Source organism: Haliotis asinina, chromosome 2 (genome assembly GCF_037392515.1).
Source record: "Haliotis asinina isolate JCU_RB_2024 chromosome 2, JCU_Hal_asi_v2, whole genome shotgun sequence".
NCBI lineage: Eukaryota > Metazoa > Mollusca > Gastropoda > Lepetellida > Haliotidae > Haliotis > Haliotis asinina.
The window spans coordinates 48,860,324-48,885,535 of record NC_090281.1 but is presented as its reverse complement, the minus strand read 5'-3'; the positions used below and the strand labels follow the sequence as shown (position 1 = coordinate 48,885,535).

The window sequence follows — 25,212 nt, the reverse complement described above, 5'->3', positions numbered from 1 at the left end:
ACTTATTTGTTTGTCTTTTTTGTTTGTTTGTTTAAAGCTACCATCAAGCGTCGTCTAAAGGCAGCATTGTGATATTTAATTTGGTAGATGTAGGTATAGTTGTACCAAATATAGTTCTTATGGAAGTTATGTAATTTTAAGATAAATGTGAGTTACAGTATTCTAGCGCCTACGTGCACGTTGTCTGTAATTTCTGTTCGTTGATTTTCATCCGATGTACATGAGCTGTTGTTCACTGGGTGTACATTATTCTCCTCCGAGAAGAGGACATGATGTGGAGGTAAGAACCTACTCATAATGCTAGTTCTTTTCTTGCCACAAAAGCCATCCAATACCCACCCTGCCATACGTTAATGATTACACTGCAAGAGAAATATTTACTCTTTTCATAGTGCTGTTCTATTTTACACTCTATAATAAACTTTTGAAATGTATAATCCCATACATTATGTACAGCTGACATATTTCGTCTTTGATGGAATACAATAAAAAAATACAATACAATACAACTGAAATTTACAACATGTATTACGTCATCACCAAAATGTTGAACACATGTATTAATCAGATGATTTCCTTACAGTTCCTGTGTGCGCGTGTCCATCATGTATTGTGTATAGTGATCACAAACTGCGTACTCGTGTTGAATTACAATCACTTACTGTTGACGTGTGTGATTTATCATAACTTATTTTTTTGTAAATATGTGTTTTCATCATATAATGTTTACATGTGTGTGGGTTACAATCACGTACTGTTTACGTGTGTGTGAGTTTTCCATCAGTTACACTGACTGTTTCAATGTGAGGCTTTCTATCATTTATTGTGTACATGTGTGGGTAACCATCACTTACTGTATAAATGTGTAAGTTTACACCACTTACTGTTTACATATGGCACTTACTGTTTACATTGTGAGAGTTTCCATAACTTACTGTTTACATGAGATATTGTTTACGTGTGAGTTTCTATAATCATCACTTGCTGATTACATGTGCAAGTAACCGTCACTTAAAGTTAACAAATATGAATAGCCATCACTTACTGTTTACACGAGTGAGTGACCATATCTTACTGTTTACATGTGCATTAACGAATTTTCAGCACCTTTGTGGTCGAAAAGTAGATTCGAATGAACTGATATGTCCTTGCATCTATGAATTTTGGATTCGAATGAACTGATATGTCCTTGCATCTATGAGTTTGACGGACGTAATATAATGTTTGCCTGTACGCCTGTAACGGTGGTTTAATAACTACCTGCAACAATTACCCGTTACAACAGGGCCGAACAGATCTCTTACGTGACATATTCTTCACTCTGACGCTATCTGCATATTAAACCAGAAACTCGTTTTGTTGCTAAAAAAGGTCTCGTGTTTTTTATAAGAAATCCACCAGTCTGTGTCACAGAATACAAATTGCTTCAACAAACAGCTCACGTCATAAACAAAAATGTATCGTTGAATAATTATTTATAATGCAGTACAATCCCGACTCTACATTTTGTCATAATTTTATATTTTCTCAAAGGGGGTGTATAGCCAAATGTCATCTCGAATAACCTATAAAAATGCTTGGTTTCAACACTGATTTGTTTTTTAGCAACTTAAGTCTGTTCTGGCAAATGGTTGAGACGGATAATCTCGTTCGTTGATGATTTATATTTAGATACAGTTACACGATAAAAAAAAAACATTCCAAATGTGAACAGTCTTTTTAGAGAGAACATCCAATAAACAACACAGTGCTGTTTTACATTTTAAATACCAAATGAATAAAAAAAATGACAAATAAATGCAGGTAGAGATCAATTGTTTTATCATGATTTGCAGTGAAAGAACGCATAACATACAAATATAGGCCTCAAAACATACAAAAATATGTAAAATTCATACACAGTATTGTAAATTCACGGTATGTCGCAAGCTAGTAGCTAACAGAATTAGGCAACAAAACACAGGGTCGCAGGCAACACAAATCACAACACTTGCCAATTTAAGACTTTTCCATTAAAATGGCAAAGATTTATTTGATAGTAATAATCTCATTTATATGATTTCGCCATTATCGGACTCATTCTAATTTCGTTGTACGGAAATACATTTAAACATGGTTTCTGTTTTACATGTTCTTTACTGCATGCGATCCTGCGTGAAACGTGCCACAATTATTTTTCTTTCAAAAAAAATAACAAAATATGACAACGCAAATAAAACACTACAGCAGCACAATGGTACTGAAGATGAAATTGCATAATGTCAGTAGGAATTCCTCTCATGTACCTTAGGAAGCCATGAAAATTAGTCTGGGACTAATGTAATGGAATTTGGTCTATCCCCCCCCCCCCCCCCCCCCCCCCACACACACAGCCGTCATTGCGGTAAATATTTTATGAAGTTGTTCAACCGCGCCACCATTCAGTATGAGGACATATGTTGAAGTCGTCATCTGTTTGTGATCTCGCGTCGGACACGTAATATCGATTACAAGTGGGATCGAAAATATTGGTCAACACAAGCGTAGGAAAAGGGTTCAAAGAAGCACACGAGAGGATTGATTATTAATCGGTGTTTAAGTACGGCTGAGGGTATAACATCGATTGAATAGACTACTGTTAAAACGCGCAGATGGTCTCCTAGCCGTATGGAACAAAAGGTCAAAACTTTGATAATGATGGTGGCGATAAAACGACGACAATTACTAAACGAGTATGTGGGGATACCGATCCCCGGGAGAAATCTAACCAGGGTGGTTCAGCCATGTTCTCACATCACCGCGAGGTTTCATAGCCGGGTGCGTCGAGCAAATATTTCCCCCGTAATTATGCACTAAATGTCCCCCAAACACAACACATCTCACGAGCCCAGGCTATCAGATGTCCGTTTATAGCCATTTTAACAAAACGTAATTGATACAATCAATTGTAATATGGCTTTAAGGGGTTTCCAATTGCTCTTAAACATATGTCAGTACATAACACCATGGCCTCCTCTAATGCCTTTGTTTTCTATTTCAAAACGGGTTTAAATATGTCCAAACATTTTGTAAAATATCCGACTTGCCTGTTCCAGTCAGCTGTTTTCGGTGAATCCTATTTGCTGATGGTATTCTTTCATGTTTGTTTTAGAAGACAGTACCTTAAATACGATCTCTCAGACCAGAAGGGCCACGTGTGATCCCTTTAATGCTAATAATGCAGGGAAACAGACCTAATGATGGTCTTACAGAAGGCTAAGCGGCTTATGATTCTAAAGCTTACAACGACTCCTAACTCTACGGGTATTCCCCCGTGAATTGCCGGAAACATGACCTGGCCAGTTTTGTGCATTGTTTTCACGTGCGTTAACGTTGACGGTCGGAAACCCGTACATCAGATCTGCTTCGTTTTTTTGAACAATTTGTGAATTTGAAAGTAAGGGTGTGTTTTAAAAATTGAAACATAACAAATATTAGATATTAAACCCACAATAAAAACTTTCGAACAAAATGTACGGTATATTTAAGAGCTTGTTTTCGTAAGTTGACCTAATACTGTTTACTGTATTGGTGATTCCAGTGTTGCAAAACGATGATTTTTTACAAACTGTCAGCCCACGGGCTTTTAGACGGTCCATGAGCAGATGCGGTCTGGTGAGAGATTGATTGACAAGGTATGGTTGTTAATTTCAGCTACATTGTCATCGACCGGGAGACGTAATACTATCTTACTACACGTGGGAATTAAGGAAATATAATTTAAAACTACAAAAAAACCCAAAACATTTCTACTTCATGTCTTCCTGAGATACGTGTACTATAAACAGAAACAAAAATGGCGTCACTGTTTCTAGGATTGGAATTGCGTTTCAATGGCTGTGACGATGTGGTTTCGAATGCTTTGAAATTCAGAATGATTTTGATGTTAACTTGTACGAAAATAGCTCAAATACGCTTAACTAAATATACCAACAAAATCAACACAGAAAAAAGCATAAATTTGTAAAAAGTCGGTGATGCAGTGAATATTGAATGTATGTATACATAAGTAGCTCGCCGCACAGTGGTCACGTACGTACCAACCTTCAAAAAGTCATTGTGAGAAACGGTTCACAAATAAATTTCTCAAACATAAATAATAATTTATAGTACAAAATCAACAGTGTCAACACTCATACTTACGTAGTATATACACAAAGCTCAGACCAGAAGAGTTCAAATACGAGAATCCCAAACGACTCTCGTCAGTATTGTCACAAAAAGCACTCTCCGTTTCTCCCTGTGCGCTGTTCTGCCGTTTGCACAAACGAGACCCTGACCTGAGAAACACATTGCACATGAACCGGGAGCCGTGCCCCCACCGCCTTGCCCCACCGACCGCTAGTCCTGGGGTCGGCGAGAAATGGGGGTAGGGTGGCGCTCCGAATTGTGAGTATTGCCGAGTCCCTGTCTCCGAAATTGAGTTCAGTGGTGTACAAGACCTCCTGCAGAGAACTTCATTCTCTTCTGTTTTTGTCTTTGATTACAAAACCACACACGAACAACGTTTTTCTTCAAATCTAACTTCTCGGCTATCTGAGCGATTTTTTCTCCTGAAGGCCTTGGCTGAACTGCGAAGTACGCTTCAAGGGACCTTTTCTCGGGTGCGGCAATTGAGGTACGCTTGCGCTTTTTGTCAGCACCCCCCATCATTTCCCCTTCAGCCTTTCTATCCCGAGCAGCTTTCTCGGCCTCTTCTAACCATGCTTGTAGAATGGGCTTGAGGGCGATCATGTTGTTGTGACTCAGAGTGAGGGATTCGAACCGGCAAATCGTGCTTTGGCTCAAACACCCCACCCCCGGGATCTTCAAGTTGGCCAAGGCTGACCCCACGTCAGCTTGAGTGACACCCAGCTTTATTCTTCTCTGTTTGAACCTCTCGGCAAAAGCTTCAAGTTCCCTAGGGTCACAGTCCGTGTCGTGTACGGGGTGGTGCATGGCCGCATGGTGGGAGGTGAGGCCGGGGTGGGTGTTCATGCTGTTGGGGTGGCTGTACACCGGGGGGTACATCTGGTGTGTGTGGGAGTGAGAGCTCACAACGTGGTTGTTATGATGGTGATGTTCCTGCATGGAGACGGGGCCCAGGGGCATTCCGGGTGGATTGCCAGTCAGCTGGTCCAGCATGGAGTCACCGGATCCGAACGGGGTGGTGTGCGCGTGCATAGACATCTGAGGTCGGGATGAGGTCATCTGGTGGGGTGCCAAGTCCGGGGTGTGTCCGTACAATCCATCCGATTTCATCAGCTGGGCTGACGGACACTTGGGAATATCCACAGCGGCCAGAGCCTCCGCTCGCGCCAACAAGCCATCATCCAAGCCTCCAAAAAAGTTGCCCTAAAAACATAAGAAAAAAAGCAATGCATCAACGGTTGTTACTATATGAAACACCATCAATAACATGTGATGTCGGGGAACGTTGACTAAATGATCGCGTCACGTTCCCTTTCGCAAAGATAAACTCACTTCATAAAATATGAAACAAGGCAAATAACGGCAGGAAGGCATAGAATAGCTAATAAAGGTGATTAACAGGAGCTCGCATACCGTGTTGCAAGCATGGCTTGTACGTACCGAGGTGGCAGTCATGCATCTCATACGTTCCGGGGGTCGATAAGGAGGGGAGTATCGCCCCGTTGGGAGGGAGCCATGGCTGAGAGACGGGGACAGGCCCACCGTCGAGTGCTGCTTGCCGTTCATGAGTAAAGAGGGAACGAGCGTGGACCTGAACGACTCGGGTCACTTTTCGCTCTCCTTCGTTTCCAGCCTATCACAGACTAGGCTTAGCAAGCACACCGCCAATATCGACTGAGATACCGCCGGTCTCTACCCTAACGCTGTCAGAATGGGAATATGGCAGTGGACAAGAAACGAATATTGCTTTGTATTGAATGCCAGAGAATGCCTCTGCACCTGTCCGTGTGCACGCTAGTCACGTGGGTACCCAGCACGCATGCCCAATAAGTAATTAAGCCTGATCAACAGAAATTTCCCACTGCTCATTTTCTGTTTGATTATGCCAAAAGAAAGTACGGACCAGTTTGTGGCTTTGCTTGCCATGAAAAAACGACCACCTTTCCCTCATTCAGGAATCGGTTTTAAAAATTACTCCAACCAATCAGACCATATTTGATTCTCGGCGGCCTTTGATCTTACCGCTTGGGACAACTGGATATTTCTCTAACACGGGACTTTGTGCGTTGCAATGGCGTCGTGCTAACTAGATATATAAAATATTGAAGAATCGTTTTGTCTCCTTAATTAATGTTGGGGAGGATCTTTGATGCTGTTTGCACGAGACTTAACTAATTTCAACTTAAGGAATTTCCCACGTTCTTGTGTAATTTATTTATTTATTATTTATCTATTTTGTTTCATTTATTTAAATAAACTATGCGCACAAACCATTAATTTATATCTATGCTAAAATCAACAGCTTCAAAGTGGCGGTTGTTTGAAATTGCTCGAGATATACATTCTAGACTGCCCAAACATAACAGGTCTTTTAGAAAGAAAAACTTAAGTGTTTTGTCATGTTTGAAACCAACCTCTAATAACCTTCAATAGAAACACAGGAATGGTTCACGGAGTATACCATAATTGGAACAAAACTCAAAGACTTCCGTGTGACAACACTGCACTAATATTTCCCTTCCAAGTCGTAGTATATACGAAAATAGAACACATTTGATAGGTGCAATACAAATATAGCATCTTGTTAATATTTCATATTCTTATTAGTACGGCAATCCCACCCACTAAACAAAAGACAGTTCGTTAACAGATTGCATTATTTAGAATGGTTAGGCACAGAAAGCTGAGTGAATATGCTTGATGGAAAGGCCTCTACTTCACACAACAAAGTACTGATTAGTCTGTCAAATGGTCCGCCTTGATCAGATATCAAACACGACAGAGGTATAACATGGGGCCGGATCAGATGGTGTTAGGCTACTAACAGGTCGCATTAACCGTATTAAGATATAATTTGCATGTATATATCAGGTTAACTCTGCACGTGTTGGCCGCGATGTATTTCACATCCGATAACGCACAGTGATTGACGTGAAATATATCACACATGACATCAGCTTTGTGATCATTCCTACGTTGATAAAAAAGATGATATTTCCTGTATTAATACGAATGCATTAATGTCACATCGTTTGACATTATTATTATTTTTCTTCCGATTCTAATGCATCCCTTGAGTTGTCTAAATAATTCACCAGTCACCGAAAAAATGAAGCCACGTTGTGTCAAGTTAGGAAATAAATATTTCAAGGCGCAACGCTACTCAATGACAAGAGGCATCAGTTTTGAACGTTTGAATAATTTACCACAATGAAATGAACCTTTAATATTCATAAGTTGAAAGTGCTGTTGTAATGTACAATTTTGGTATTGTATATACTAAACAATCAAACCTATAGACACTAAACGACTCGGTGAAATGAACATAAATATTTGAGCCGTGTTGTCTGACAAGCACATTTACTTACAACGCTAGACGCGACGAAGATGTCCTGCCTTGGTAGATCCATGGCTTGTCCTACCGTTAGGCGCGGAGCAATGAAACGTATTTCAAATTAATACTTTATATATCAAGGGGATAAGTCATCGGAAAGTCAATTACACCTAATGAATATTGAGAACTGTTTTGTGACGGCAAGTGCATTGAGATGGAACAGCTACGGCATGAAATGTACAATAGTTCCTGAAAGTCAAGACAGCGGGATGACATCTTCCTCATTGTCTTTTTACGTCGCCAACCATGACAAAACGTGCAGGTGCGGCGTCCGAGAGGGGTGACGGGAGGGGGACACATCTCAGGGGTATAGAAAAGTATCGCTTCGTTGATGACAAATCAAAAGACAAGACACTGAACAAGTTTGAAAGACACATGGGATTTGACAAGATGTAAACATGTCGTGGTATTGTGTAGTGATCTTGGTCTGGTGACCGCGCTTCTCAATACACACTCACACGGTTCTATTGAAGCTTGGTCAGATAAAACGCTCCCGACAATGATACTCGCCCATATTGTTGTAAATGACCGAGAAACTTTAAATAAATAATGTGGTATTATTTGATACTTTAATCCACATAATTAGCAAAGTAGACCATTAAGGGTTTATACACGTTTATTGACAGAATGTTTTATGCATTTGAAATGGCACATAAATATTTTAAATATTTTTTAGGAACTCAAGTATTACATTAAACCATAATTGAAATTATAATTTGTAAAACTGCAACATGTCTACTTTTTTAAAACAAATATCATATAGACAGCACCTGGTCTGCCAATTTGCTGGAAAGGGTTTGGCGTACAGCCTTTACGTAATGAAGCAAAGGTTTCCGTTATGAAAAGCAAACCGAATGAATACTAGTAAGAACAGCAAACTGCGTAAGTGCTATGTGATCAGCCTCATAGTGTTGCTCTGCAATCTTCAAAATACCTTTAAAAATACTTTTAAAAAACAGGCCTCATACCACTCTTAATAATTCCTTGTTGGCTCATGAAAACAACAAAATATCCAAACCCCCAATATGTTCTCTCTAACAGATGCATTGATTGATCCCTGAAAATAAAAAAGGCATAAAACACTCTACCCTTTACTCCTCCCCCTAAAATACACACCCCATCTCATCAGGTATGACGCCTTAGGGTTACGTACAACTGCCCTGTCCCTCACGGAACAAATATATATCGCGGTAGTTTCTGTGGACAAGTCTCCGTGTCGCTGGAATTCAATACTTATTATTTATTTATCGTAGACTGAAGATTTGTTCATGAGTGGTACTCATGTGACCGAGTGGAATTAGCAATGTAACAGACATATCAATAAACAATGGCATTGTGTCGCTTGTCAATTATTGGGAAATGTACATGAAATCAAACCAGTTGGTTTGCGACCTAAACAGCTAAAGGCCCGACACGGGAACATTTAATCTTGGCTCTTTGCTATGATTACATTTTTGTTTACACCTTTGCTATTGTTTTCGATACCGTCTCTTACTTACTTAACATTCGCTTTTATTGATAAAACAATATATTTTTGTAAAGAATATTCCGGAATTTCTTAACATGGCAACTTTTACATTATATTAATAATTTGTAGTTAAATTTTTATTTTTCATTTTTTGTAGTTTAGTATTAATCTAATAATGGAAAGGAGGTTTGTGTGAGTATAATACTTTATTTTAAAACGTAAGATAGAAACATTATGTTTGTTATTTTCACGATGTATTTATCAATTTTCAATTGTTGAGAAACACATTCTCCAAGGAATCTGAAAATATGAAAATGTATTGTCTCGTAAGTCAGTAATATGCTTTGAAAATGTCGACCAAATGTATTTCGCCTAGATACAATTACAATAAAAGATCCCCAACAGGAAATTGTGCGGTCTGTTTGACACAATCGTTTGGACACGCGGAGTCATTATGTAATTAATTATGGTGATATTTCTGAAATATCAAAACTAGTAATTACTTCCGAGTAGAGTTTTCCTGACGGTCGACACTTAATTCACAACACACGTGCACTCGCGCGCCAGAGCCAGAACCCTCCCAAGAGCTCGCGCTTGCAACAGGAAATCCACGGAAGGATCTGAGTTGTAGCATATGGAGCAAGGAAATCCCACACTACAGGCCGTGTTCACAAGCATTATCAAACCCAGCTTGCACGTGCAATTCAAGCGTCGGTCGCGCGCGTGCGCAACGATTCACTGACTTTGTTTAAAAACTCGGCCTTTCGTCTCTATCCATGATATATTCCATCAAACTAATTATTTTCATGGCTAGTACATTAATCCATCTTGGTTCCCCGTAGATAAAAGCGAGAAGCTCTTCCCATAATGTGAAAACACACGTTTCACCGAAAGGAAAACAAAACGGGAAAATCTAAAGGGTTCGGAAAGCATAGAAAGAGCCTGTCTTTTATGAGTATTGAAGAGCCAGCCATTACAATAGCATAATTAGATTCAAATGTCAAAAACGTACTCCACTGGGACGAAACGCATTTTCTAATTGAGGAGGGGCCCTCACAGGAGACATAAGCCCAAATGCCACACACAATCGTATTTGATGTGTAAGATCCCTTGACAAAACGAAAGGTTACCCGGCTTGTCAGCAATGGCTAAGAAAATATTACCAACGTGAAACAAAATCGAGGAAGACAGTTTGCTAACAGCCTACATTTGTATCTTTCAAGCAGAATTTTTCTGATCTGCTGTGTAAATATATCTAAAACGCACCCCCCATTTTGGCCTCGCAATTTTCACACAGAACTGTGTATGCGAGATTATAACCTAATGAAAAAGATTGACGTTAGTGCCAATCTGAATCAATGGAATTGTCAGCAATCAATATGAAACACAGAGTCAACAGAAAGAGAGGTTATTTTTTTTTACTTTAGATAGTGAAGGACACGTATCTTAGTGATCCCTGGATGAGTGAGTTATGAAGCTTTTGCGACACTACCACGAAGGGGATTCAATTACTGGTCATAACAGAATGCACCCGTGTTGAGAATCGAACTGCGAATGGGTAGACACATTATCTTCAGCACTCACCGTAGGGTTGAGTTTAACGTCATCATGCCGGTTATGGTTCCTATGTCATAGTTGTACGAGGAGGATGCTATTTGAGGAATGGCGCTCTCGTTTGTCCGAGACGCTTTCATTTGTTAATGTCATGATTAGCCTCCCAAGCAATCTTGTAAATCTCGTACCACGAATGAATGATTTAATGGCCTTAATCCTTTACTGTAAGCACCCACTTATCAGATACAAAACACGCTCATCAACAATGTACTAACCATGAATGTTTTAAGTCGTACAAATGATTATCAAATCTGTAACTTGCAACAAACATTTAGCCCAAAACACGATGACATTTCTGAAACTTTAATATCAAAAACGTGTTATATGTAACATGCATCTGTCATATTCAATAAAGCTCCCATAAAAGCAAAATTAATCGTTTTTAACTCAGTGATAATTTTCCTTGTGACTGCCTCGGCTAGGTATGATTCGAACAAAGCACATTAACGGGTTGTTAAAAGGTAAATTGTTTGACCACCAAGTCAATTAATATTGATTAATATAGTTATAATCGAACTAAAAGCTATAAAAGAGGACCTCAGTGATACCATTTGTTATTTTTTGCCGCACCATCGAGCTCAAATCACGCGAACAATCTGTACAGGACATCGCTAGTGTGATACAGTAGAGTGCGGCTCACTCTGTGTGTTCATTTCTGATCATGTGTAAATTTCGTTCAAACAGTTTCTACCGCATGTTAAACGAACGATTGCTTTACACTGCTCTCTGTTTCAAGACGAGCAGGAAAATGGCCACAGCTCGCTGCTGTCGGCAATTAAGTAATATTGTGTGTATTGGCGTAATGCGGAAGGTTAAAATCTAACGTGAACCCTCCTAACGATACCCGTGCCTCTCAAAAACTGATCGGCATCTAAATAAACAAAACTCGCTTTGCTTAATGCACGAAGAGAATACAGGGCGTTTAATGTTCGGAAGTAGCCCCGTGTGCCTAATAAGAGTTTCATTACAAAGGCGCGTATGCACAAGAATTTTTATATTAAACATGTTTACCCTTACTTTGTCAATAAATATTTCCCTTGTGTGTCTCAAATCAAACAAAGGCCACGAATGATTAGCAGTGTTTAAATTGTAATTAAAGGGTCGTGGAAACCGCGGATCGAAAACGAGGCTCGATCGATGCACGTGCGTTGTGAAAGAAAAGGTGGCGCGGGAAAGACACCATCTGCACGTGCTCTAGGTATGGGTCACCTTGCTTGGCAGGTAACAGAGTTGGACCATTGCCGCTGCTGATGGCATGACCTATCGTTGTTTACCTATCTGTAATTATTTCTAGAAAATCAACAGTTGATCCAAAACGACTTAACTGAAAAGCATGCTCTATTGAGCTGCACATGTAATTTGTGTACATCACTCATGCGGATATATGGGGTAGTTTTATTATTTGCAGTTAAAAGCTTTGTGGTCGTGTACTTGTATACACATGAATTATTTGTAATTAAGTGTAGTACATATTATATAATTACAGATATAAATAAAATTACAGATAAAAATGCAAATATTGAATATTTTATCAGTCAGCTACCGTTGTTTGGTATTTTAAATTACATACCATAGTAAGTTTATAAATTGTCATAAAATGATTAGATTAACCTTTTCACTTTCCCTATTCTACTCACGTAGAACGTTATTAATTATTAAAGAAATGAATTATATTTATACAATATCTGTGGAATATATTTATCTTAGTCGCTTTGGTATGTGCATCAATATTATCTCGTCCAAGCCAATATAGGACAACATATTTCAAATATAAACAAATACAAAGGTTGTGTTTCATGGTTTTCTATTGTTAAAGATGCTTTTTTGTCAAATTGTTGTTTTTTCTATTAATACACCAATATGTGACAGGATGCTATACGCAAACGCTTCTGTTATGAAATGGCAGAATTTCTGCATATCCAAAGATATGCAAATATTATTTGATTAATATGAATAATAAAGTAAGTAATATTATTTTTTAAACTTAATTCACCTAAAAAGAAAGAAAGACGTCATTTAGGGCTGGCCTTTGAAATCTGGTAATAGGGATTTGTATGTTATCATTTGTTGTTTACAATTTTATCATTTTTATAGAAACAAACAAATAAAAAATACAAAAACATTAACTTCATAAAGGTTTTCATAGCAAATGATTAATCAGAACAGATATTCCGAACAACATATGGCACAGTAAGCAAGATTCGTCTCAGATATAGAAAAAAGTTTTGACAGGCACTACTATTATGAAAACGTTAAAGCAATGGACCACACCATGTTTTATATACATCACACTAACTTGAAGAGTTTAAAAGTCAGTTTGGCGCCTATCATCACGTGTAGTAACACTGGCACATACGTACACCGAGTCAGGTAAGAAAACAGGAATCCTGAGTGGGAAACACATTGCTAGACATGGCAAATAGCTGATAGTGCTACAGCTCAAATCCAGAGGGACTTCGGACAAATCAGGGAGAACGGTGTCTTAAATGAGCCCTTTGGGGACCCCACGATCTGTGTTACGCACGCGCAAAGAAGTTACATTCTCACGTGCAAGATGGCGGGTGTCAGTTTCGCGCCAAAAACGAGTGAACCCACTGGCGGTGTTTTTACAAGTTGTTACAGCCTAGAGCGCCACACGGACCATGTGTGGCGGGACTCGTCTGCCGGGCAACTTGGACCCAGTCTCCATTAGAACTAAGTGAGAAAAGGCCCTGGATGCGCGCACTGGGAATTGATTATCGAGGTAATTGATAAAATTAATCTTCGTCGGCATAGTCTCATCCGCTAATGGTAGGAAGACCTGCCCGGCCGAGTGTGGACGGTTCCGAGCAGGCCCCATCTTCGCACCGCGTTATTCGCTGTAATAAAGGAAATTTGTCGATTGTTCCTTGGAAAAGGTGTGAGCACAATTCTCGCATCCCAGTTCCTTTCACACCAACTCGAGGGCGATCTCTGCCCCCAGTAGAAACTTCAATGTCGGATTAAAGCCGCAGCTTGACAACTTCCCCGCGTTGTCTCTGGAAATTATTAAATTCCCCATCTTCCAGTGTAACGCAATCTGTGACCAGGAACTGCGTCCGACATGGCCGCGGACACCATTGCTACAGCGTTTTCCATCTCACACCAGCATCTTTCAAAACAAATAAACGTACCTTGGATTGAAAGTTAGGTCTAAGCTTCCCATGCCTTCGACTGCGTGCGCCGAGCCTAGTTTGGCTCGCCAAGCTCTCGTCGGTTCTCTTTATACACCCAGTAGTCTTACCGCATCAATATTTTAGTAGAATTTCATAAATAATAGAACGAATCACCTAGGTTTCGAGACACTAGAGCTAAATTGCTCGTGACGCGTTGTCATAGCTTCAATACACTGCCATAGTCAAATATAATTGGGATTTTGCAAATTAAGAGCAGATTTTTCAACCCGAACTGGTCAAGCGTTTTATTCGGGTGGCGCAAGCAGTCGTCGTAAACGTTGAGGTAGAAGCTGGTGACAGCCACGTCATTGATGTCGACATGTCTTTTGAGACCTGCTTTGCGGACGACACAATCGGAGCATGACAGCTTGCAGTGATTAGTGAGGAGCCAGGCAGGAGTGGGCACTGTACAAGTACATTACAAGGTCGTGTGATGGTTGATGTACACGAGGGAGCTGAGAGGGGGGTCGGGAACGGTACTGGGCGTCGAGGGAATGTCGTCGTCTGTCGACGGCAGCGCTGTAATATAGTTGAGTGGCTCACGGAAATCATAAATGGCCTGGCGAGCAAATACATGATGAAATGTAAAAGAGTATTTTTTCCGCTGTTTTTACATCAGTGCTGCTTGAGATGATCTATTCACCGACAATAGGAACGACGTTTTCCACGTGGAACTGATGACGTCACAATATAAAAAAAATATTACTACGGATTATACGGCAGGGGATGCAATTCTTTCCGCTATCAATAACATTTGTTAAATGACGAGCGGTTTAGGAAAATGCTAAGTATTCCGTCTCTGCACGTCTGGATGGTTTCTCAGAAAAATTTAATGGTTTGTTATATTGGCTCTTGTTGTTTCTTGTCTTCTTCAAACGAGGAAGAACAAGACAGCAAGCCTATTACAGAGCATTACGTAAATGAGCAGAAATTGATACAAGGTATAACAGTCATTTATTGTTTCGCATAACTCTGGGTCAATTATAACTATCTAATAGCCATCTAAAAGACCATCATTTCCAGGGTAATTGGCAATAAGTCGTAATTATACACTGTGTTCTTGGTGACATCAACAGTAATATTTAATTATTAACATCGAGTTGTATACTGGTACAAAATTGTCGGGATTTATCAATTTTATGGGCTCGTTTTTTGTTGTGAAGTGAGTGATTGAGTGAATCTGGTCTTACGCTGCTTTTAGCAATATTCCAACAACATTACAGCTTGTACGCATTTTACCCATGTGTGGAATCGAACCCGGACCTTCGACGTTACGGGTGAACGCTCTAACCACCAGGCTACCTCCGCCCCTTTGTACTCTTTGTAGTGAAAGAATAAGAGCACAACCGGCGTATAAAACATAGCCCGGTCTGTTACATAACTAAGATCGTCCATTGGACGGGGAAAATATTTGAGAGAAAAAACTAACTTGGTTTGAAGTTCGTCTGATCTATCATTTTGTCATTGTTTTAGCTTTTAGGGCCGGCTGTCCTTGTTCTGGACTGGTCACTTTTTTGGACAGCCATATCTACATTTTAACACGACCGTCGGGCAGGTGAGTTTCAGAATCTGGCAGTCCGTGTTGAAAATAACCCGACCCGGGCTGTCGGGCAGGCAGGTATCTTGAACGCTAGTATTAACCAGTTTTATCGTTGAGTGTAAACGAACAGTCGTGCGGCACTTTGATCACATATGGAATGAGAACCAAAACCACTAACAATTTGATGTATTTGCAGTGAAATAGTTAGACCTAACTGTAAATACGTATGAGTGCCATTATGGAGAGTTAGGTTATATAAGGAGAGTTTGTTTTACAGAATCATCTGGAGATTGTAGGTGACCGTATAAGGAGGTATCGTTTTACAGAAATATCGACAACTGAAAACGTTCTGTATGGTGTTCCGCTTAAGACTAACCACAAGTCCTTCATATGTAATTGTTACAAGAGTACCATAAAAAGAAACGTTTATTCGTCCTGTAATGCCAAGTTTCCAGTCTAAAGGGGTTATGCTTTACTGAGACGTCTGCAGAAGTGAGTATACGGAACACAGACTTTCCGGTGTATGGAGGTTTTGCATTCCAAAACTTATGTTTTTGTTGTTTAGAGTTCAATTTTAAAAGGCTTTATATTACCATAACAAAGGTGAAAAAAGTAAGTGTCTGGAATACAGAGTTTCTAGTCAAGAGGGAACTGATATTTCACAAACCTCGGCAACAGCAAGTGTCTGAAAAGCATAGTTTCCGGAATAGCGAGGCTACACTCCCACAACCCGCACCGATGCCACAAAGCCTGCAGACCATTAATGTACCAAGGGGAGACGCTCAACTTCAAACAAACACGTGTGTCCAGCTCAAAGACCAATTCGGTAATTCACAATTACGTTTCCCAGAACACAATTGTAACGATCCGTTAACAAATTATATCCGCAAGATATTCCCTTAGCTGTCCTTATTGTCGGAGACTGTAATCAACAGTCATATGGATTAATCTAACCCCGATAACCTAAATCCCGGAGTAAAGACCCGCGCCCCTCGAGTCTATTATCCCGAGACGCTGGATAACAAATGAGGGGGGTCGCGGGAACAGCCGGCTGTGGGTGACATGGTGGACGAATCAGACCACGCCGCAACATGGCCGTTAATTATCAGTAAACGAACTGAGTTGGCGTTAAGTTAGTTTAGGTATTTCGACATTTCGTATTTTTAATTATGTGGTGCCTTAAAGATATTATGCCAGTTTATTTACTTAATTGCAGTTATTTAGCGATTGTATATTAAATTTAAGAAAATAATAACGCCTCATACGTAACCTTTGAAAAATACGAAAAATTAGATGTATAGGATCCAAGACAAAATGATCATTTGTTCCTGATTAATTGCTTTTGTGGGTTACCATTTTAGAGACACTAGGCAGGCAGACATGATTCCGTCAAAAAGCTACCTGCGATCAGTTACCCCGATGTTTACGAGAAGCTATAAATTATTAAAGTGATAAGAAGAAAAACCAATATATATAAATCTAAAAACACGTTGCAAAAATACACCCAAACAAATCGATATTTAAGTACTTAACAGTAAATATAGCCAAACATAAAAGCTTAACGTAAAATTAGTATTTCTTAAACCACATCTCCTACTTAACCAAAGCAACTGCCAAGACAATAATATCGGTAGTGATAAAAGAATCAGGAAAAAGGTGCAGGGTGCACTGCATATGCAGGATTTTAGTTATTTGGATTTGCTATCATCACGTGTCTTTTTGCAAGTTGTCAACAGAACCCCGGAAGTCAGTGAGTTGTAAAACAATAAAATATAATCACTAGCAGTCACATGTCAACTTCTAAAAAGGTTTAAGGTTTCGTGTTTTGGTTATTGTCCAGACGATATTTGATGACAGTGATTGGTTTTCTTCAATCCCCTTCGCTGCAATACCGATCTGCGGCCGTTTATGCATATTCCTTCATATTGTACGAGCGCTTCAAACACTCTTGTGGCGTCACTACACACGATAACAATGCTTTATGGTTCAACTTCTTTATTATACAAGGTCACAACGTTTCGAGGCAGATTCTAGTCTCTTCTTCAGGTGAAGTGAGGGTAAAACTAAAGGGTTGTAGTATATATACAGATAACAGTAGACAGATAACAATGGGTAACAAGATATACAGGTTTCTATTATTAATTGATGTACATGCTTCGATTGATTGATGTACAGGCTTCAACTTATGTACAGTCTTACTGCTACCCTTTAGTTTTACCCTCACTTCACCTGAAGAAGAGACCAGGAACTGTCTCGAAACATTGTGACCTTGTATAATAATGAAGTTGAACCATAATGCATTATTAGTTTGATTCCTCCAACTTCTAAATGCCTATGAAACAACAACTACACAAAATATTCCACAATATCAATTTTTCACTCTTTTCGCAACACGTTCAGTTATGCTCCTACTGCACATGGGTGGAACGTAAATTCCATGAATTATAGAGTCTAAAGATTGTTAAAGTGAAGAAAGATTATTTTAACACACAACAACCTACACGTATCGGACGATGGGTTGAAGTCAGACCGGCTATTATCCAAGGGAAATAACTCGGCTTGCTCTGAAACACTTAAGGGGAACAAGGCACGCCGAGAACTAACACTGTCGGATAGGGGGTTTAAACATAACAACTGTTGAAGCCAATTTGGTTGTTGTTGTTGCTGCTGCTGCTTGAACTGTCAACTCATGGTAAGATTAATCAGAACAGTTTTGATGACCAAAGATTCTGCATACATAATATGTGTTGTAGTCCGTATTCTCCGCACACAGCTCTAGCGTCAGTCATATTTTCTCAATGATAATTACAAGGTAACTAGATATCACGTCTACTCGTTCAGTGCTCAACATTGAATCTCTCTCTTCTCTCCCTCTCCTCTTTTCTCTCTCTCTCTCTCTCTCAGTCAGATTGATTTCCTTACTTGCAGTCTACAGTATCTGAGTGAAGCAAGTATAGAAATACACGCTTTATGAATCTCTCCTCTCACTGAGGCCCCTTTTCAGTTTAAAAGGACGGATTAGGTTTATATAAAGTCGCGTGTATATATCTATATATATTCAAAGTTATATCCGGGTTGTTATGGTCTGTATATGATACACAACATATACAGTAGGCATGTCACATATAAGGTTGCTTGTAATTATATATATATATGATGCACAGAATTTATAAAAAAAAGTAATACGTGCACACAATAGAAGTACAGCTTCTTCGTCAGGAATACTGAATTAAATTGCATCAATTCTGTCAGCGGTTAATGGATTTACTTTTTTTATTTGAACTAGTCGACTACAGTTTTTCGAATAAATTTATAATTCCAATTGTGAGAGAGTTTCATGTTTCTGAACAATTTCGTTACGGGACATATTCAGCAAGATTTTTTTCAGGACTTATTGAATTGCGCTCCTCAATTTCGAGTGATCATTTATACAATCTAGCTTGCCCCTAATACATGTATTATTCAAAAGATTAATGACTTGATAGCAAGGAAGTGATGCCTGCACTTTCTATAACGGTAAATGTTCGCTGTCAATTACGATAATGATGGAAAAATATTTAAGGGGAGAGTTACAATAAATCTATATAGTTGTAATATGTCAATTGCTCCTATGGAGAATATGCACCTGAGTTTTAAAAATATTGCATTACCGTACATTTTACGACAATGCCGAAATCCTTTGGGTGTCCGTATGTTTTGATGCACGCGTCTACAGCTCGCCTAAAAGCCATTACGAGATGACAGTTTTCAAAATGTGTCGCTTAGGCACTTGAGAATATTACACCTGTGTTATTTACAATTGCGAGGGGACGTGTATTAACAAACGATATCTTTCACCAGTCAATTCGCAATTACTCAAATTTACCGACACACGCACCGCACACACGACCAAGGGGGGATAACTCTTTAAACAATCAGCGATCACAAAGACTTGCAATGGCACGATCGTTTGGGTTCGTTCCCAAAGCGCGAATCTGTTTTAATGGAACAGGTATTATTAGGTTTCATCAAGTGCCTAATGAATTAAACGTCAGGTAGTGGCAGATTAGTACGCGAGATCACGGGCTCTGAACACCTGTGAGGATCGCACACCTGGCCAAAGACGTGCGCGTGATGGCGCTGTTTATGACATCACTCCGACGATCTGATTTTACCTTGATTGGTTGCTGATTAATTACAGAGGGCGCTAACATAGCTGATTCCCCCTGGGTCACCGTTAATCGTCACGATGGCGATCGGTAGAGATCGTTTTCAGTCGATGATCGCGATCGTGCCCTGTGTGAATTCAGGAGTAATTATCATTGATGCAGATTGATTTACAAATTTCGTTTTAATTTCTGATAATTCACTTTACCTTTATCCCAATCAGACATTTCCCCTCCGCGTTATGGACAATTAATAATATAGTATTCCCTCTGAAATGACCACTTCGTTAAAGTACAGATCTCAATAAAAGCGAAATACGATTTTTTGTGTTGATTATAAGAGTGTTTTGCACGCATTACAAGAGAATATACATTTGTGTTATTGATGAAATATTTAAATAATTTATGAGATAAGACTTTTGCGTGCAGGAAATAACAATGAAAATATATAGAATAGAGTTATTTTGATTTTTTCGTTTCGATGAAACCTCCCCTTATCATACTTACCATCCATGTAGGCGAATGTCGTATTTATAAATTTGCATAATTAATTTTTCATTCTTTTTTTTAAAACTTTATAAGATGTAAATATATATCATGGTCACTGATCTTTGGCAGACTGCTGTTTATAAATATCAAATGATTGGAACGGTAAAGGGGACCGGTAGTGAAATACCACTTGAAAACGACATTAGTAGCCCTGCACATTATCCAATTACGGGCTAAAGTAGCATACAAGGCGTAAAGTGGGCACAGCTTACCAGCTGTCTGAAGTGACCAGTGGCTATTGTCCGGGAGGACCGTCGGGCACCTGTTTCGCGGACGAGTCAAATGATCATAGGAGGGCGTGTAATGGTCAGTTTACTGATGCAATCGGATTTCTCAGTGGGCGTGTTAAGGGGAAAGGTTAAGTCTCTCCAAGGCCTAAATGATGATTTGATTGGGGATTATTATCTTAACCACACAAAGCAATTTGTACACGCAAGAATATACAGAGAGAGAGAGAGAGAGAGAGAGAGAGAGAGAGAGAGAGAGAGAGAGAGAGAGAGAGAGAGAGAGAGAGAGAGAGAGAGAGAGAGAGAGAGAGAGAGAGAGAGATTCAATGATGACAGTTTATTCACATAAGAGGAGATTATTGTAGCATTGTCTCACCTAAAACATTTACATAATATACGAGGCGTGTAAAATCCCAAGAACAATGCATCGATAAAATATACCTCAACGCATATAGTTTAAATTAGAGAACAAGTAGGGGATGTAATATCATATGTCATAATAATTTTCTTTTAAGCATAAGTAACAGTGAAGCAGGTAAGGGATGAACTAGGTTCTCGCATTCCATAACAAAAGTAGTATACATTAATAAACATTATATAGCTTTTTACAATATTTGTTAACTATTTAGACTGATAATTGATAACACATATTTTCACTCTCGTTTAATACTGACTCGACTTAAATTACAATGTGTTTTCCCTGTTACAATCCCAATATTGATACTGCATAACAAGGTCAAAAGATATGTTTCGTCTCATATTCTTATCAATGTGAACAGTCCATTTCAGGTAAGACATTTACTTCTGTCTACTGTCATACATTGTGTATTTACAAAATGTTAGACAAATAGTTTTCCTTTTCATGTCGCAGTATTGTCTCAAGAATTCTTCTCAGCGGCTGTCCGCCATATGGCACGGCTGAAAGGTGCTGATGTTTACAGTTTAAGTTTAAAACAACATTCCTTCACATCTATCGATTAAGGAAGCCGAAAAAAACAATGCAGCTAAGTGTCCTTTTACACCTTTCGTTGTAAAAAAGCGACATACGGAATGCACCGAAATTCAGTCGAGGATATCACGTGATTTGGACGCGCAGGTCCGACAAGTGCGCATCTGGGCCCCGAGCGGGGAAATGCACACCCAGTCTTTATGGAGGCTCACTGAAGCAATTAATGAAAACTGGGTACGAGATCGACCTGCCCCACGCGACAAATCAACTACACTGCTACCTGCTAGTCGGTAGAAACACCATGTGACGACTCTGAAAAGTCTTTTTGTCGTCATTACCCCCAAGTTTTGTTACGGTATCTATTGTGTTTTCCAGAGGTCAGCTTGAGCGATCCGGGCACGCGAGGCTTCGTGCACAACATATGACACGTGCAAACCGTGCAAACTTTTACAGCCGGTGTTGGTCGACAATACCGCTAGATGCTTCGGTGAATTACATTGGTCAAAGAGATACTTGCAAACGCGCCATTATTAAGGATGAAAAGAATTTGACAGTTGATACCTTTTTCCGCTCTTTGATATGTTGAATGTTTGTAGTTTATTTTTGAGAGGGTGAAAACTACACTTTTTTTCTCTGACACTTGGGGGAATATTTGCGCGTGACTTCTGTGATAAGCGATACAGGAAAAAAATATTATATATCTGGCTTATTTGGCGTATTATTTTAAAACGTGATGATATTTGATTTTTATGATAACCGAAATAACCCATGTTTGAAGTTCAGCCAAATCTTAAAAACAATGACTGTGGTTCACTGATAAATGTAAATTAATGCAAAAAATTATTAACTTTAATTGTGTCAGGAAATGTTACTTATTTCAAACGCACTGTATAGTACAGACGGCGGTGAAATAACGCGCATTTCTGCCTTAATGCGCATTTCTGCCTGAACATCCAAGTACATGTTTCGTATACAAGTACATTTGAGTTACATTAAGTTATGAAATTCGTAATCTTATTTATGTAAGTTGATTTAAAATCTGTCAATTTAAACGTTGTAATTTTTTGTAGATATATTCAATCTTGTTTAGAAAAATAGAAAGAATTACATGAAACGGGGATTACTATTTCAAGCTGCAAAACAAAATTCTTTCTCGTTAATATTGAAATAACCATCACGTGGCAGGAAATAAAAACCGTTATAAAGATACACAATATTCGTTGAATTTTTAATCGTGGGAAATGCGTAACGCTGTCATTCAAAACCTGCGCATTAGTTACGGCTTTATTTCTGTCTTGTCATCACAATATGCTTAAATGAAAACACTGGTACTTTCCAATTAGAACCACTTTTTTAGAAGGAGAAAATTAACAACCGTACGCATTCACATAGCTGCGAATTGTGTTGTTTGCATTTTAAACTACAAAAAAAATTCACATTATTTTAGATCAATTTTAGAGAAGGGCGCGCTTTATTATAATATTAAGGCTTAATTTTACTTTGATATATGATACAAAATGTCACGGATGTCAACTTGTTTATTGTAAACACAACGTTTTTTCATGGGACTTTGTCAAGTGAATGCTGAAAAATGGCATAACTTGTGTGTACAATAAAGAAGTTGACACGTGCAGTAATATTTTGTCTTGCATACCAACTTCTAGATGCCTCTCAAGAACGTTAACTTTGATAAATAGAAGCAGTACATGGAGTTTTTCACATACGAATAACGCTTGAGTATCAAGATTTAAATGATTAAATTCTTTATTTCTTTGTTAAATCAATATGACGATTATAAATCGTACGCTCCTTAACAGATGAAAAAGATTGCGTCTCTTAACACTTCATACGAATTTTAGTTAATCATTACCGATTTTGATTTCCGTACAAAAACGCCATCCCTCCATAAAAGTGTTTATCTGTGCTAACACAATCCGCTTGAACGTCAAATAAATCTAGTTTCATGTGTAATGGTCAGTCGAAAGTGACCTCACATATATGCCCCGAAGACAACCCTGACACCCATATTATATACACCCTCGAATATGTTTTGTTTATTTAAATTTTAAACACTTTCAAACTTAGCATTCTTTCACCCACAGGTTATGTCAGTGATGCATCGAATTTAAGACAAAAGAATTGCACGAATAAAGATAGAAAGATGTGTACTACTAGAATAACTGGGATTTTCATAGTAAAGCGCCGTAGTGATACCAAAGGTATTTTCTTCTTGAAGAAACGAACTTTTAAATCAGAAAATTAAAGCTGCCAGGTCCAAGTTTTAGATTTGAGTTGTGCGCAAGCAACACGAGCCGCGCGTGCGCCATGTAAAGGGTTACATTAGGCTAATTTAAGTTTCTTTGTAACGGTATTGTTAACGATTTCCGACGTTTGAATGTTCTCAATCTGAGCTACGGGGGATTTTCATGGTGAAGGCCATACTCAGCTTTGTGAGACGATCCCATTATGAACAATCTTTTAATTCATTACAAACACAAACATACTAATTAGTAATCGATAACATATAGAGAGGCTTGGTTCACCCTCTTTGGGAATTAACAAATGTGACTTAAATCATATCATACACATCGGATATTTTTCCTTAACAGAAACGAATGCGAAATGCTTCTAATTATTTCGGTTTTTTGGGGGGCAAAATAAGACTTTGAACTGAAATATAATAATTTCGATTACAATCACATTCTGGATATTTAATTTAAGGGATGCAAAAATGCATTTGCAAAACATTAGCGGCTTGTAAATTCACATGGTTTCTCATGCGTAGATTGTTCGGGCGTGGTCTTGTACCTTCAGATCTTATTTAGTGAAAAAAAAAATAATATGACAAATGTTGATGATGTTCACACAGTACAAATGTATTCTGATATGATATTCAGTGCTATTGAGGAATAAATAATTATGAATGCACAGTTGTAAAACTTTTACATATACACCTAACTGACTGTAGGAAGGGTTCGCAAAAATCTCGTGATACAAAACAACGTAAACCGTATGACCATAGAATGTTCCAAAAATGCAACTTTAATTCTAGTAAATATTGCAAAATATGTCAGACACGATCATAAGCGTATCCAAGAAATGCGATAACACTTGTTGACAGACATTAAAATTCGAATTATCATCATCGAAAGGCAATTCCAATAATTAAAATTTAACCTTGATTAAAATAATAAGTCATAAGTTGGATTCTTACAAAAAAGGACGAAGGAATACTTACGCGGGTGCCCCAGTATAAACTACTTGACGGAAACAAGTATACTGCGTGTCTATCATCTGAGACGGTTGACAATTAACTATCTATTAGGTACAAACAAACAACTCCCGCTTGATCGTTCAACGCGAAAACGGAAATTATTAATACATCATAAATAGATAAAGTTGATCCCGACATGCGGATGGAATTATTTATACTAATTGTTCCGAGGCCGGCCCTGACTTGACAGAGAAAATCAACACGGTGAGGCTATATGTTTTGATAAAAATTGCATGGCGTTCATTCATAAGACATGTCTAGGAAATGACTCTGAACTGCAAAAAACCCAAACAACAACATCAACAACAACACTGATACACACTTTGGAAAATATGGTGAAAGTTTGAAAATAACTTCCTACCTGATGAGGTGGCATTTGGTGAGGGTGATAAAGTCCGTAGGAAGACATTATCGGCGAAATAGCGGCCGACCCGTGGGGTACTGGCGGAAATCACTTAGCAGACTAGGGCAAGCTCTCTTTGGGAAAGTTCGTCTTCGTTAATAATACAGTTCAACCACAGGTAGGAATTTTAAGGGTGCATTAATAATATTACACTTGGACTGATCAATGGAGTGGACCGAACTCACTGATTGGTCCAGAGTTAGACCAGCTGATATCGGCCGCTTCAGTAATTATGTTACCTGGGCCTTCAAAGGTACCGACATAGAAAGCGAGCCTCGTTTTCGATTCCTATACGTGCGCCTACCA

At 38.8% G+C, this 25,212-nt stretch overlaps 1 protein-coding gene across 2 annotated transcripts; it reads right to left on the bottom strand.

The window, feature by feature from the left end:
• Positions 1–1,804: 1,804 nt before the first annotated feature.
• Positions 1,805–24,981, bottom strand: LOC137273848 (POU domain, class 4, transcription factor 3-like). Of its 2 annotated transcripts, none has more exons than XM_067806722.1 (2): positions 5,590–5,894; positions 1,805–5,352 (listed from the first exon to the last, which is right to left on the bottom strand). In XM_067806722.1, exons 1-2 carry the CDS (start codon positions 5,713–5,715, stop codon positions 4,444–4,446), a joined length of 1,035 nt encoding a protein of 344 aa, XP_067662823.1. In that variant the 5' UTR covers positions 5,716–5,894; the 3' UTR covers positions 1,805–4,443. The 2 variants fall into 2 exon arrangements, with proteins under 2 accessions (XP_067662823.1, XP_067662824.1); XM_067806723.1 differs by lacking the exon at positions 5,590–5,894 and adding an exon at positions 24,865–24,981 and having other exon boundaries at positions 3,849–5,352.
• Positions 24,982–25,212: the final 231 nt, after the last annotated feature.

Bases quoted from the DNA above. Each gene is read 5' to 3' on its own strand.
- LOC137273848 (XM_067806722.1), bottom strand. From the start codon at position 5,715: ATGAACGGCAAGCAGCACTCGACGGTGGGCCTGTCCCCGTCTCTCAGC. The intron at 5,353-5,589 runs GTACGTACAAGC...TTATGTTTTTAG, and splicing joins GATGCATGACTGCCACCTCG to GGCAACTTTTTTGGAGGCTT.